The sequence below is a fragment of the Heteronotia binoei genome, chromosome 1, assembly GCF_032191835.1.
Source record: "Heteronotia binoei isolate CCM8104 ecotype False Entrance Well chromosome 1, APGP_CSIRO_Hbin_v1, whole genome shotgun sequence".
Lineage (NCBI taxonomy): Eukaryota > Metazoa > Chordata > Lepidosauria > Squamata > Gekkonidae > Heteronotia > Heteronotia binoei.
In genome coordinates this window covers 252,435,456-252,449,370 of record NC_083223.1, presented here as the reverse complement: position 1 = coordinate 252,449,370, position 13,915 = coordinate 252,435,456, and the positions used below count along the sequence as shown (strand labels likewise).

General features: G+C 43.6%; 2 protein-coding genes across 3 annotated transcripts; one reads left to right on the top strand and one right to left on the bottom strand.

Annotated features, from left to right (window-relative positions):
* Window positions 1-1,747: 1,747 nt before the first annotated feature.
* Window positions 1,748-7,476, bottom strand: FAU (FAU ubiquitin like and ribosomal protein S30 fusion). 2 transcript variants are annotated; one of them, XM_060252821.1, is made up of 6 exons: window positions 7,094-7,476; window positions 6,206-6,441; window positions 5,209-5,291; window positions 3,039-3,183; window positions 2,590-2,645; window positions 1,748-1,913 (listed from the first exon to the last, which is right to left on the bottom strand). In XM_060252821.1, exons 2-6 carry the CDS (start codon window positions 6,369-6,371, stop codon window positions 1,788-1,790), a joined length of 576 nt encoding a protein of 191 aa, XP_060108804.1. In that variant the 5' UTR covers window positions 6,372-6,441; window positions 7,094-7,476; the 3' UTR covers window positions 1,748-1,787. The 2 variants fall into 2 exon arrangements, with proteins under 2 accessions (XP_060108804.1, XP_060108813.1); XM_060252830.1 differs by lacking the exon at window positions 7,094-7,476 and having other exon boundaries at window positions 6,180-6,230.
* Window positions 7,477-7,514: 38 nt separating this feature from the next.
* MRPL49 (mitochondrial ribosomal protein L49) lies at window positions 7,515-10,726 on the top strand. The gene is made up of 4 exons (XM_060252807.1): window positions 7,515-7,692; window positions 8,595-8,760; window positions 9,381-9,505; window positions 10,560-10,726. The coding sequence occupies exons 1-4, from the start codon at window positions 7,597-7,599 to the stop codon at window positions 10,704-10,706; spliced, it is 534 nt and encodes a 177-aa protein (XP_060108790.1). The 5' UTR covers window positions 7,515-7,596; the 3' UTR covers window positions 10,707-10,726.
* The last annotated feature ends 3,189 nt before the right edge of the window (window positions 10,727-13,915 follow it).

Sequence of the window (13,915 nt, the reverse complement as noted above, 5' to 3'; positions counted from 1 at the left end):
GGGTTACAAACATCAAGGACACTGTAGAAAAAAAAGGAAGCAATACACGGATAGCCCAATCCTCTCAAATCTCAGAAGCTAAACAGCCCTGGCTAGTATTTGGATGGGAAACCTCCAAGGAATATGAGGGTCATGAGCCACTCGGGTAGTGGTGAACCACCTCTGAATGTTTCTTGCTTTGAAAACCCTACCACAGGGGTGGCCAATGGTAGCTCTCAAGATGTTTTTGCCTACAACTTCCATCGGCCCCAGCCAGCATGGCCAATGGCTGGGGCTAATGGGAGTTGTAGGCAAAAAACATCTGGAGCTACCATTGGCCAACCCTGCTCTACCAGAACACCATGTCAGCTGTGACAGGGCACTTTCGACCACCAATACATGAACATTGCAATAAACTACAATACCATTCCTTATAGAAGCAGTTTCTTAAGCTGCTCCCTTATATTAATATATATGCCTTTAGTTAGAAAGTCCCTCCTGAAGACTTATTTTGCACATTCTGTGAAATGATAAGAGGTTATGGGGGCCTTTTTGACCACCACTGGCAGGCTGTTCTACAAGGCAGGGAGCCTTTACTTCACCATTGAGGGCAAATAAACCGTTTCTGCTGATTTATATGAAAAAGGAAGTTCCATTTTGCTTAGAGAAAATACTTAAAGCCTTTAGTATTCAACAGACTTTGTAGTCTTTAGCTTATAAAGTAGACTATTATGCCTGTCTTTCAGAAGAGTAGCTAAGAGACCATATCTTGCTTAGGAGCATCCAGTGAATTCATATCAAAGGCAAGATTTGAACCAGGGACCAAACTCATTCCAGTTCATTGTTATCCCCTATACCCCAGATCAGTGTATACTACTTAATACAACATAATCCCCTGCTGACAGCATACTGGCCTGAGATGCTACGTATGGCAGACTTAACTATTTCCTACCCACACCCTTCCACTACACTGAAGTGGTATAGCCAAAAACCTCTTCACACAAACCCGATAGATGCTTAAACACGTACAACTGCATTTGGTCACATCCGTTTGCCCTTTTCCCCTTTCTTCTTCCTAAACTGCTTGCATTGTGCTTAGTCTGTGAAGCAGCACATAGATGCTGAAGTTATGGTACAGATCAAAGCCAGCACTGCACTTGCTTGATGAGACAGAAGGCAAAAAACACTTGCCTGTTTTAAATACTTCATTTAACATATCGTTTTTGTGAACACAGTTAAAATAGCTAGTGAGATTTATACATGCAGCCATTAAAGACCCCAATCTAACTTTAAGAAACAGAAGTTAGCCTTTGAACAGTAATATTGATAACCATGGAATTATAAATACTTGAGCAAGTTTTTGCTTGCCCCCCCCCCCCAGTAATGAATTCACCAAATAAACATGACAATGGAAAGGGCCTTGATAGCATAAAAATACAAACAAATTATGTATAACACAGCATTCAGAGAGAATATGCCCTTGAATAACAGGTATTAGGACAAGCTATAAGGGGAGGGCTATTGTCTTCATTCCGTGCTTTGTTGGCATTCTGGGGGCACATAACTGGTCTCTGAAGGAGGCTGGATTAGACAGCCCTTTGATCCAATCCAGCAGGACTCTCTTGTTCACGACTGATAGGGCCTCAGGTCTCTATCCTATTCAGCTGTGATTAGCTACAGCGCTGAGCCCAGATGGCATAAAGCCTTTTAACTAATAAACAGCCGACCAACATGCCTACCCCAAAGAGAAACCACACCAGGAAAGTGGTCCAAGCAAATATCAGATTTATTAGGTAACTGGATGCTATTTAGGAGTTGGCATTGGGACCCTTCTTCTTGCCAAAACCTGGCACAATGTTGACAAAGCGGCGGTTGTACTGCATGCGCCTCTTAGCACGGCCTGTCTTCTTTTTCTTCTTCTCTTGCTTTGCAACCTTGGGGGGAGGGACAAGCAGGCATCAAGACACAGGGCAGAAATCTTACTAATCTGCAACAGTTTGTTTTTACCACACACTTGACCCAGAACCATTTTACCAGCCCCAGCCAATAGTTTCCCCCCTGCTAGTATATCCATGCCAGGAAACTATGAACACTGGATTTCTGGCTGTCCTACAGCAGTTCAGCAACAAGTGCAGACTTTAACTGGCAAAGAGGCCTCAGCTTTGCTCACTGTGTACAGTGTTCTTTATGAACAAAGTCACCACCCCACCAGTGAAGAATCCAGGTGCACAATGACTATTCTACATTAAACTCTTTAAGTTGTGAAAATCAACTTCCAGTAAGAAAGGAAGGAGGCCATGCTTGCTCTTCTTTTACAGCGTGCAGTAACATGCATTCAGAAAAAGAACAAGTCAGGTAAGAAAGGATCCCCATAGAGTTTCCCCTATTCTGGAGGGCAGAGGCAAAGCCATAACCTGGCTGCTCAGAAGGCAGCAATCACTTCACATTTTGTTGACAAAAGTAGGTGGCCTCTTTCCAAAAGCAGCTCAGCAGCAACTGCTTGAAAGATACTGTGCATGGCAGCTGGCCATCTGCAGCAATTCGTCAAAAGCACACTGATGAAAGTGAAGAAATACACAATGTCCATTTAAGTAATATCTGATTACTCACTTTAGGGGTCTGGCCCCTCACTTTGCCAGCACGAGCCAAGGAGCCATGGACTTTGCCTGGGAAGAACAGACACAGACAGTGCAATGAAGGCCACTGTTAGTGTGGTCAGGAATGTATTCCCCCCCCCCCCAAAAGCCAGAAGAAAACGGTCTTTCAAAAACTGGTGTGCTGAAGGCTTTAGTCCTCATTAGTGAAATAACATTTGTGTCCAAATGTTGAAACACATAGCAGCAAAGCCAGTTATTCCAAAAAAGAAACAAAAACTTTAGTTTTCAAGCCCATCACATGGTCCTGATTCTCCGAGGCGATTTGCAGCTCTGATCTTCTAACAAGCCCTCATCCAATTCTTCCAACTGAGCCATAGGGCATCTGCCATTGCTTCATCTGCCCCAAGCAATGGGGACTTACTAGAAAGTTTTTGTTCCATCTGCCCAGGACTTCACACTTACCACCCAGCATGCGAGCAGCAACCTCTACGGTTGTGAGTTCACTGATACCACACTGGCCAATAATGGCATTATCGTCCAAGGGAGTTCCACCCAAAAGAACCACCTGATCCTCAGGTGCAATGCCTTCCAAGGACTCGATGTGAGCCTAAGACAAAAGAAGTTCAGCATGAAAGCAATATAGTGCACCAGATTACTCATTAACACAGCAGCCAAAAGCAGGGTAGCAGCATGAATCCCCCAGGCAAGCACAGAAAAAACAGGGAGCAAAACTAAGTTCTTGCCCTATTAGCTCTCAAGCAGTAAACTCTCACTTTGGAACTACAGATTTACATACAAAATCCTCAACAGTTTCTTCCAGGGAAAAAGTCTCGAGAGGTGGGCATCTGCAGCAAAGAAATGTTGAGGAGGGTGTTTTCTGTTGTGCTCCCAGATGGGATCCAGATGTGTGTCCAAGGGCCACAGCATACTTAAAACTTCCAGTGCAAACCAGTAAACTGGGAAAGGGATTACCATTCTCACAGCCCACAGGTAAAAGGAAGTACTTCTTCACACAAAGAGTGATTAGCACATGGAATTCACTACCACAGGAGGTGGTGGTGGCTACAAGCATTGATGGCTTCAAGAGTGGACTGGATAAATATATGGAACAGAGGTCCATCAGTGGCTATTAGCCACAAGATACAGATGGGACTCTCTGTCTGGGGCAAGTGATGCTCTGTATTCTTGGTTCCTGGGGGGGGGGGGCAACAGTGGGAGGGCTTCTAGTGTCCTGGCCCCACTGGTAGACCTGAACAGCACTAGTTTTTTTTTGCCACTGTGTGACAGAGTCAGATGCTGAAGCTCAAATACTCTGGCGACCAAATCAGAAGGGAGCACTCACTGGAGAAGATCCTGATGCTGGGAGAGACAGAAGGCAAAGAAGAAGGGGACGGCAAAAGATGAGATGGCTGGACAGCGTTACTGATGTAACAAACACAAATTTGAGCAGACTTCAAAAGATGGTGGAAGACAGGAGTGCCTGGTGTGACTTCGTCCATGGGGTCGCAAATAGTCGGACTCGACTGTGCGACTGAACAACAAAAGACAGAGTGTTGGAATGGATGGGCCATTGGCCTGATCCAACATGGCTTCTCTTATGTCCTCAGTTCAAAATTGCCTCTCCCCAAGAATGGTTCTTCTCTCATCCTTTTTACCCTCACCAAGGATAGATTAAGAGCTTGAGCAACTAGCCCAAGTTCACCTAGCAATCTTAATTGCTGAGTAGCAGTTCTTGGTGAATCAAACTGCTAGTAAAGAGGTGACCAAAAATAAGTATTTCAAGGAAAAGGAAAGGTCCCCTGTGCAAGCACCAGTCATTTCCAACTCTGGGGTGATGTTGCTTTCACAACGTTTTCACGGCAGACTTTTTATGGGGTGGTTTGCCATTGCTTTCCCCAGTCATCTACACTTTCCCCCCTGCAGGCTACCTGAAAACCCAGCTTCCACTGGGAATCGAACTCAGGTCGTGAGCAGAGCTTAGGACTGCAGCTTTAACACTCTGCGCCAAATCACATATGTAGGATAAATCCTTCCTAACTCTAAATCTGATACCTACATGCAAAACACAAAGGTAAACCTTCAAAACTGTATTCATTGAGAAGGCAAGTGAAAACTGGAATGCACAAAGATGACAGGGCTCAAGTCTGGCTCCCTAGTGACGTTATTTTATTGTGATTTATATCTGATTTATTGTAGTATCACACTGTCTGGAGGAGCCACTTCCCCCTGGGCTCACTGTAAGCAATGTTCTTTCTAATTTCCTCCTCTCCCTGGGCTAAGTGGCACAGTTCATATTCTGAGCAGACTACAACTGCTGTGATCTTAAAATGGTCAGTGTCATCTTTGTGTATTCCAGTTTTCACACTGCTGCTGAGTGGAGCTTCCTGTATTAATGAGCAGTCACTCATGAACACACCTTATAAGGAACACTGATTATAAGCCTAATTAAAGATAGTAACAACCCCAGAAATCATCAACATCTCTTAGTTGTTCCACCACCAAGTCACATTGTGTTGGGAACAGTTTCTTGTAAACTGCCATGACTATTTGATTAAAAAGCAGGATATAAGGCTTTAATATGATGGGAGAGAGACAGATGGGAGCACAACAAAGCAGGCGAACAATCTCTTACCTTTAGATGAGCAACTGTTTCCTGCCCAGACACCTCAAGGGTGTGCAGATTCTGTGCACGAATGAAGAGCTGCATGGTTCCAGCTGTACTGAGGAAGAGCAGTGAGATTGACTTTACCTTGTAAAGAACAGAGTTCAGCCCAGAAAGGCCATCCTAGACAGTATTTATGCCAGAAGTAAGCACCACTTTTCTCCAAATGTTCAGTGTCTCAACTGTACCAGGACCAGCCTCTCTAAACTTGGGGATGGGGGAAATCAGCTGGCCGATCTGTTCGGCATGTTAGGGTAGCAGAGAAGAAAGAAAAATTGCCCTCCTCCTCCTCTCTCTTTACTTTTCCTAAAATTATCTAGAATCAGATTCTCTACCCTCCAAATAACCCCAGCTTCACATCTCTCCCACAGACCCACCAGAGAACATAGAAATCCTCTACCATCTTTCCCCTCCCCAAGCCTTCCCACTGCAGAACTCATGTCTCTGAACTCTTACTGGATGTCCCTTGGAAACTTCAAACTCCTGGGAGAACACAGAACCCAGGAATTCTGAATTACTAACCTCTTCATCACGATAGTTACAGTTAACTTCTCCCTCTCAATACATAAGGTCCAGGCCCTTACGCTTCTGTTCCCAAGATTTTAACTAACAATTCACTACTTCCGCATTTGGACCCCAGCTCGGATTCTCCCCTGCCCCAATAAACCGAAGTCAGGAGTTCTAGCTTTTAACCTCTAGCACCCTTCCATCAAAACATCCTGATTGCCCAGCCCCTGCGTCTTTATCCTCTTTCTCTGTCCACAAGAGAATCCGAGCGTTCTTATCCATTAGGCCCTCTCTGTCCAAGCTCAGGCAGGGACCCACTTATTCTCAAACCTCGCCCCCCCCGGTAAAAATTAGGAAAAGAGCCCGCAAACCGACCTCCCCACTTTTCATCAAGTGAGCGGGTCGTTTCAATCCCCTCACCCGCCCACTCCGACCCTCTTTTCAGTCCCTTCAGCCTCACCAGTCGCACGACGTCCCAAGATGGAGGCCGCAGAGAAAAGGAATCTGCCGCTACCCAGCGCACGCAGATGAGAGGAGGAAGGGCGGGGCTTTGAGCACGCAGGCGCACTGAGGAAGCGTCCGCTCTCGTCTCTGAGTACGCGATATCTTTCTTCCTCTCCGTTCATTCATGAAACATTGTCCGCTTGTGTCGTCATCAATCCGCGCGGCCATCTTTCCTCTAGAGGTAGAAAAACACTAAAGGGATACGCAATGTCAGAGATTACAGACTCAGAGATCCCACTTTTGTCTGACGAAGGCAGCTTTGACGGTCCAAAGTGTTTAGACCTTGAAAATCTTGTTCGTCTGTAATGCTCTACTGGACTTGAATCACACTGTTCTAATGCAGAATAAAGTTACAGTCCAGTAGCACCTGTAAGACCAACGAAGTTTGATTCAAGGTATAATTGTACACACACACTTCTTCAGGTACGGTGAAATGGGAGAAAACCATTCAAACTTATAGACTGGAAAAAAAAAAACAAATTAGAACGATGTAGACATTTTGATACAAACCAGGGACAATAAGCCAAGTGCACAGGCTCAATATCTGTATGGATCCAATTAAGGGGAAACAACATTTTACGCAATAAATATCTCAAAATAGGAGATAGGTGTTTAAGAGAATCTTTTCTAATTGTGGAAAAGTTAACTTTATGATATCCATCTGCCTCCCCTCAAGCATGAAGGTAACGATCACTATATGTTGTTCGTAAGAGCTGTTGTGTCTGGAAAAAAAATCTGTTCTTATATTTTGCATTCTATTGCAAACAGTATTTAATTACATTGTTCAAAAGAAAAGAGGGAGAGATAAGAATGCATAAAAATATATAGGATGTATAGTCCTTACAGAGGATGTATAGAAGAAAGGAATGCAGACCAACACGGCTACCCCCTGAAGCATGCTTCTGATTGGTATTTCCGAACTAAAAAATTAACTTAGTGTTTTCCACAAATTATATTGACATTAAAAAGATATACACATAATAGAACAATTAGATTCGAGTCCAGTAGCTTAGAGATCAACAAGATTTTCAGGAGTGTCAAGACTCCCTTCGTCAGACACATTCTCAAAAGCTCCTGCCCCGAAAATCTTGTTGATCAAAGTGCTATTGGACTCCAGTCTATCTGTCCCATAGCGGACGAACACGGCTACCCACTAGCAGACAGAAAAATAGTTATTTTATAGTTTTCACCATAGACATTTTTAGTGCCCAGAGAGACGCAATTTTTTTTATCACGGCCAGAGGCGGCTTCCGGTTTTTACCGGAAGTTTTCCTGTCCCCATGGAGCTTTCCCTCCTTCCTGTTCATTCCCGGCGGCCACCGCGTGAAGGGGCCGGGAGAAGGACGGATGGCGGCTCTTGCGTTAGTGAGAATTGTGCAGAGGAGGGCTCAGTGGCTGGACGTACGGAGGCAACGGTTGCTGTCTTTAGGATCGGCCTATCTGGTAGGGGTCACTGAGGCGTAGGGCAGGCTTACATGGGGTTGCGCAGGTGTAGCATAGCTGTTGGAACAAGCGGTATCAAAGCTTGGAGGACGCCGTAGATTAATTTGAGAAAGAAGAGGGCTTTTTAATGCCCAGGAATTTGTTTGCGCTGTAGTTATAAGCAGGCAGAAATTCAGCAGACTTTAGCGTCTCTCCCCCTTCCTCTTCTTGCCTATTAAAAGATTTCTGCCAACAAAAGGAACAAATGAAGAGGGCGGTAGTGATTACCTGTACACTACCTGCCTACTGGACTTATTGGGAACTACAGAACATCATTTACAAAATGTGTGTATGAGAGAAAGAAAGGTCGGCATATAAATGTTTTAAATAAATTTTATTGTTATCTTCTCCATCTTCCAGTGAATTTTGGGTGGAATGTGTTGGTTTCCTCCTCCACCAGTTTTAAAATACAATTATGTACTTTTTTTTAGTTCTGGTTTGTGTATTATATATATGTAAAGTGCAAGTTACATCAGTTTATCAATTACTTCATTATCTTCCATCAACAACTATAAGAAAGAACTAATAAATAACTAATAATAAACACTTCCAGTCCAATTCACTCCTTATGCAGTTACTCTCACGCAAGGAAATCTTAACATCTTAGCAACAGCCTTTCTTCTTCAGATTGCTAGGATTGCACTTTGCATACATATAATACATAAATTGGAACAAAACCCCCCTAAGAATATATATTTGTTGTAAGTATTTATTATATACTTTTCATGGTAGTATTTAGTATATTTCATTCACCTGTGAGCAGCACACTCCAAACAATGAAAATTCTCAGTAGTCTGCTGGAGGAAGAAAATAACTCTTGAGTGGTGACATTGTGTGTTGACTGTAATCTCTCGGTATTTCAGAGCCAGGAGTCGGCTGAACCCAACCATGCACAGCTAAAATATCCAGGGATTGTTGAATCTACTGAGGAATACAGATTTGTGGAGAGGCTTATACCTCCCACCAGAGTACCTGAACCACCCAAACATGACACATACCCCACCCCGTCTGGGTGGAGGCCTCCACAAGGTAAATATGGTGGGAAACTGGTTGGAAACTTTGAGAATGTAAGCATAACATGGACTTGTATAGGCTATGCTTGGTAGAGTCTTGGACTAGTGGCCACATTGGACAGGTGTAGCTGCACTGTTAGACTGAATAGACATATTCTCTGCTACTGGAACAAAGCAGGCTTGGCTCTGTAGGACTGCACTGATGATCCAAAGTTGTAAACATGCAACTTGCAGTAACTCAGTTCTTCCTTGTCTGCTACTGCTCCAAACCACTTTTCTTCCTCATCCTCGATGGAGCGTCAGATGTTGCTAAAACAAGATACACAAATTGAGGATTTAGTAGAGTGACAAATTGGAAAGAGGACCGAGTAGCCAGCTGTTCTGAGGAGAGCTAACTGCTTGTACATTGGTGATCTATTTAACCATGCTTGCGTCTGACTTTTTCTCTGTGGAACTGATGTGTGTGTAGTCTTCAAGTGTTCTGTGTAGGCACTGATTAGATCCAGAGCAGCTTAGTTTTAGCAAGACTGTTGCATTCTGTGCTTTAAGTAGATGTTCTGTTACTTCCATTGTAACGTCTGAATGAGAGCCAGAAATACTTTGTTCATGTTTCAGTTCCCTCTGCTTTCTTGTCAGATCCCCCTCCTGCCCTTCCTTATTTTGTACGGCGGTCCCGCATGCACAACATTCCTGTCTACAAAGAAATCACCCACGGCTGCAGAAAGATGACAATTATCAGGAGGATTGAAGGTGATATTTGGGTAGGTGTTTGTCTCCTCTCCGTGTTGTAATGGCAGAGGACAGTGAGCATGATAGCACCCCAGCCCAGCATTTCAACTGCTAGGTGGTAGAGTTTCCCATCAAGAGACTCAACCAGTTGTGCAATAGAGAACTTTACTTCTCATGCCCTCAGGTAAGAAACACAGTTTTTAAAAAACCCAACAGAAATCTGGCAAGTACACTCAGGTTCCTGACAAACATAACTGGATGGGATTTCCCCTTAGTCTCTGTGTAATGCAGTAGTTAAAAAGGCAAATGTGATTTTGGGCTGTATCAACAGAAGTATAGTGCCCAGTATAGTGTATAGTGCCCAGAACATGTGAAGTGATGGTATCACTTTGCTCTGGTTAGGCCTTGCCTAGAGTATTGTGTTCAGTTGTGGGCCCCACAATTTAAGAAGGATATAGACAAGCTGAAAGGTGTCCAAAGGAGGGCAACGAAGAAAGTGAGGGGGTCTGGAGACCAAATCCTATGAGAAAAGGTTGAAGAAGTTTGGTATGTTTAGCCTGGAGAGGTGATTGAGAGGCTAGATAGTACAGAAGCAGATGGTCCTTCAGTGATGCTGTCCCCAAGCTATTTAAGGGCATTAAATGTAAGAATCAGCACTTTGAATTGTTCCCAGAAGCAGATGAGTAACCAGTGTGGATCTTTCGGCATCAGGGCAATATAAAATAAACTAAATAAATTATCATTGTAGCCTACCCCTCACAGTAGCCTAGCTGCTGCATTTTGGATCAGCTGAAGTTTCTGAACCATTTCCTTGTCACGCTGCTCCAGCATAGAACTGGGTTTCATATATGAACTCCAGAACAAAGGAGCTTAGCTCTGTTAGTAGGAGAAATCAGGGTGGAAATCCCAGTAATCCTGAATTGTTGAAAGGCATTAGGTCTACATAGATGGTAGACATGGCAAAAGGTGTTTGTAAAACAGCTGCATTGTTTCTGCCTGGCACTTTGTAGCTCAGAAGAGATGGGATTCTTTAAATGGAGAATATGTGAAGTGGTTTCTGAACTCTTTCTTCCTTCTCTTCTACAGGCCCTTGAAAAGGAAGTGAAGGAATTCCTCACAGAGCTTTCTGGAAAGACGCCAGCCACCCAAGTCCACGAAATTGCCTGTTTCATTCGCATCAAAGGTTATTTTGATGAGGAACTGAAGAAGTGGCTGATGGACAAAGGTTTTTAAATAAAACAGCCATGGCAAAAGGGCCTTCTGTTTGTCTGTTGACTGTGATGGGATTAAGCAGGAACATGGCAATATTTCACTTGTTTAAAACATTTATTAGCCGCCTTTCTTCCTTACAGAGCTCAAGGTGGCTTACAGTATAAATAAAATGGAGTACACAAAAATACGTAAAATCACAATTTAGGAGGACTTTAATCGAATGCCCCCAATAATTTGGGGAAGGAAAGATCAAAAACAGCCTTACTTTTTGGTTAGACCCTCACTCTTACATTCTTGCAATGAACTAAATATTCTAGAAATACATGCTGTAGAGTTCTTTACTAAAGCTGCATGATCTCTGTATACTGCAGGTACACGAGGCGAGAAGGCCTTCCTGGCATCAATCCTCTGAATCCTAGTGCCAGGAGGCAACATCAGGGGAAGGCCTCAGCCTCTATGCCCTGTAGGTGGCCGTCCAGAGGAATTGGTTGGCTGCTGCATGAGACAGGATGCTGGACCAGATGACCCACTGGTCTGATCCAGCAGGGCTCTTATGTGGTCTTCTAGATACTTTCTTCCTCTTTCTGAACAATGCTGAATCTGACGTACTGGGTGTAGCTGTGTAAAGGCAATCACTTATACCTTTGTTATTTGTGACATCTGGTGACAAAAGACCAGGTCTTGTTTAGATACAACTCAACCACCATTTCGTCTATGACCGTCTCATCTTAAACAAGAGTCAGCCTATGTCTTTGGCATAGCTGTCATTCCACCCTCTTAGCAAGAAAGGAGTCTACCAGCTTCCCAGCAAAGCTGGCAAAAGTTGGATGTGACTTAACTCTGCATCTACATCATCTTGAAATATGGTCAATTAAGAGTGTCGTTTTGGCTGTGACATTACAGAAATGCTAAGCCAACAGGGCTTACTCAATAATCAACCCAGTTTTTGTGCCCCTACTGAGCTGACTGTCAGTGAACAATATTTGTTATAATATTGGAACATACTAATCTGTGGTTAAGTACCAAGAAAATAGTTACTTTTAATTGTGTTCATTCCACTAGTCAAGAATTCCATTGCACTTGGGTATTTTTGTTGGCATGTTTAATGTTGCTGTGACATGGTAGTCTCTGCCTTCTATTCTAAACAATATAGTTAAATATTAGGCTCAATGTTTAAGCAAGAACCTAGCACAGTTTAACTGGTTAAGGAAAGGTCCCCTGTGCAAGCACCAGTCGTTTCCAAATCTGAGATGACGTTGCTTTCACGTTTTCACGGCGGACTTTTTATGGTGTGGTTTGCCATTGCCTTCCCCAGTCTTTTACACTTTCCCTCCAGCAAGCCGGGTACTCATTTTACCAACCTCGGAAGGATGGAAGGCTGAGTCAACCTTGGGCCGACTACCTGAATCCAGCTTCCGCCGGAATTGAACTCAGGTCCTGAGCAGAGTTCAGACCACAGTACTGCAGTACTGCTGGTTTACCACTCTGCGCCACGTGGCGGGACAAATCTGGAGAACTGGGTTTGCTTCCCCACTGCTCTACATGAAGGCTTTTGGCTCTTTCAGAGCTCTCTCAGCCTCGCCTATATCACAAGGTGTTTGTTGTGGAGAGAGGAAGGGAATGTGATTGTTATCTCCTTTGAGACTCCTTAACAGAGAAAAGGGGGATATGAAAACCTTCAGGCCATAGGAAGACTATTACTAGGCAAGATGGAATATATGGGTTGATGGAGTAAGATTCAACATGAAGGTGGTGTTTAAATGCATTTTTAAAAATGTGCCCCTAGTATAACCTACTCTTAAAACTGGTCGACTAACTCTATATATAGTCTGTTACAAACAACACCCTTGAGAATACAGATGACTAATTAAGCATTCTGAGCACTACAGTTTTAAGGAGTTAAGAGCTCCCTGCTTCCTCCCCTTGATCTCTACTGTGACAATTTAAATATACATAGGTTCTCTTTGGAAACATACAATTCCTGAGATGTAGATCTTCAAGCAGAACTGGTCAGTCTGAGGCTGGGATAACTTGAGAGATTTGGAGCAGCAATATTCTGGCTCTGAAAAAGCTGGTTCTCTGATATGTGCCACGGCATTCACACAGCCCCCGCACTCCTGCTGGAAGAGGCATGGGCTGCACATGCACAAGAGGAGTGTTCAGACTGCTCATGCACACACAGGACAGATGCATTGTGAGCGCAGCTGTTCAGACAGCCAGGAAACATGCCCTACATACATTTTAGAGGTTTGCTACCAAGAAGTTCCCGGTAGCTATTTAATCCAGTCCCAGTGCATCTTAAGATGAAGCAGGTACAGGCAGGACTTGGAGGCAGATTTGTGTGTGTGACTGTACACATTAAATCCGGATGGGAGGCATGGCTAGGTCAGGCCAAATCTCATATGTGATTACATCCTGAGTATCTGCAGTGTAATGTAGACCCCAATGTATGCACCACTTTTGAAATTGTATTCAAAATTAGATGTTCCCTTCACTGCTTTAAACAAATTATTGGGATGTTTAACCTGGCCCAAAGATACCCTTATTTTCATCTCGGAAGGCATGGAAATTGAACCAGAATCAACATATTGTCAGTAACACGGTTCTCCCTACCTTCAGGAATTCATGGTGCTTCATTATAGGTTTAAACTGGGCAGGTAGCATCTTATGCTAACTGGATTTGGACAGTGTGCTAACCGAGATTCAGATATATGTGTATACAGAGAGACTTATCATTGGTGGTCCTCTTCCAAGATCTGGCACCTCTAGTCAAAGATAGTAGCATATGTGGGACATTACCACTAAGCAGTTTCCATGGCTATACTGATCCTTTTGGAACTAAATGACTGATACACTGAAGCCACAGATAAAACTTATAAGCTACTATTTGAAAATTCCCACAATCCCATATCTCAATGGAAATCTAGAGAATTCCTGTCAAGGCTGAATTGGTTTGCTGGAATACAACTCCCAAATGCTCAACTCCAACAAAGCAAAATCCCAAGCTGCCGTTCAAAAAGGTACACACACAATACTTTTCTCCCTTTCTCACAATACAAGAACTCGTGGGCATTCGATTAAATTGCTGAGCAGCCAGGTTAAAACGGATAAAGGGAAGTACTTCTTCACCCAAAAGGTGATTAACATGTGGAATTCACTGCCACAGGAGGTGATGGCAGCCACAAGCATAGCCACCTTCAAGAGGGAGTTAGATAAAAATATGGAGCAGA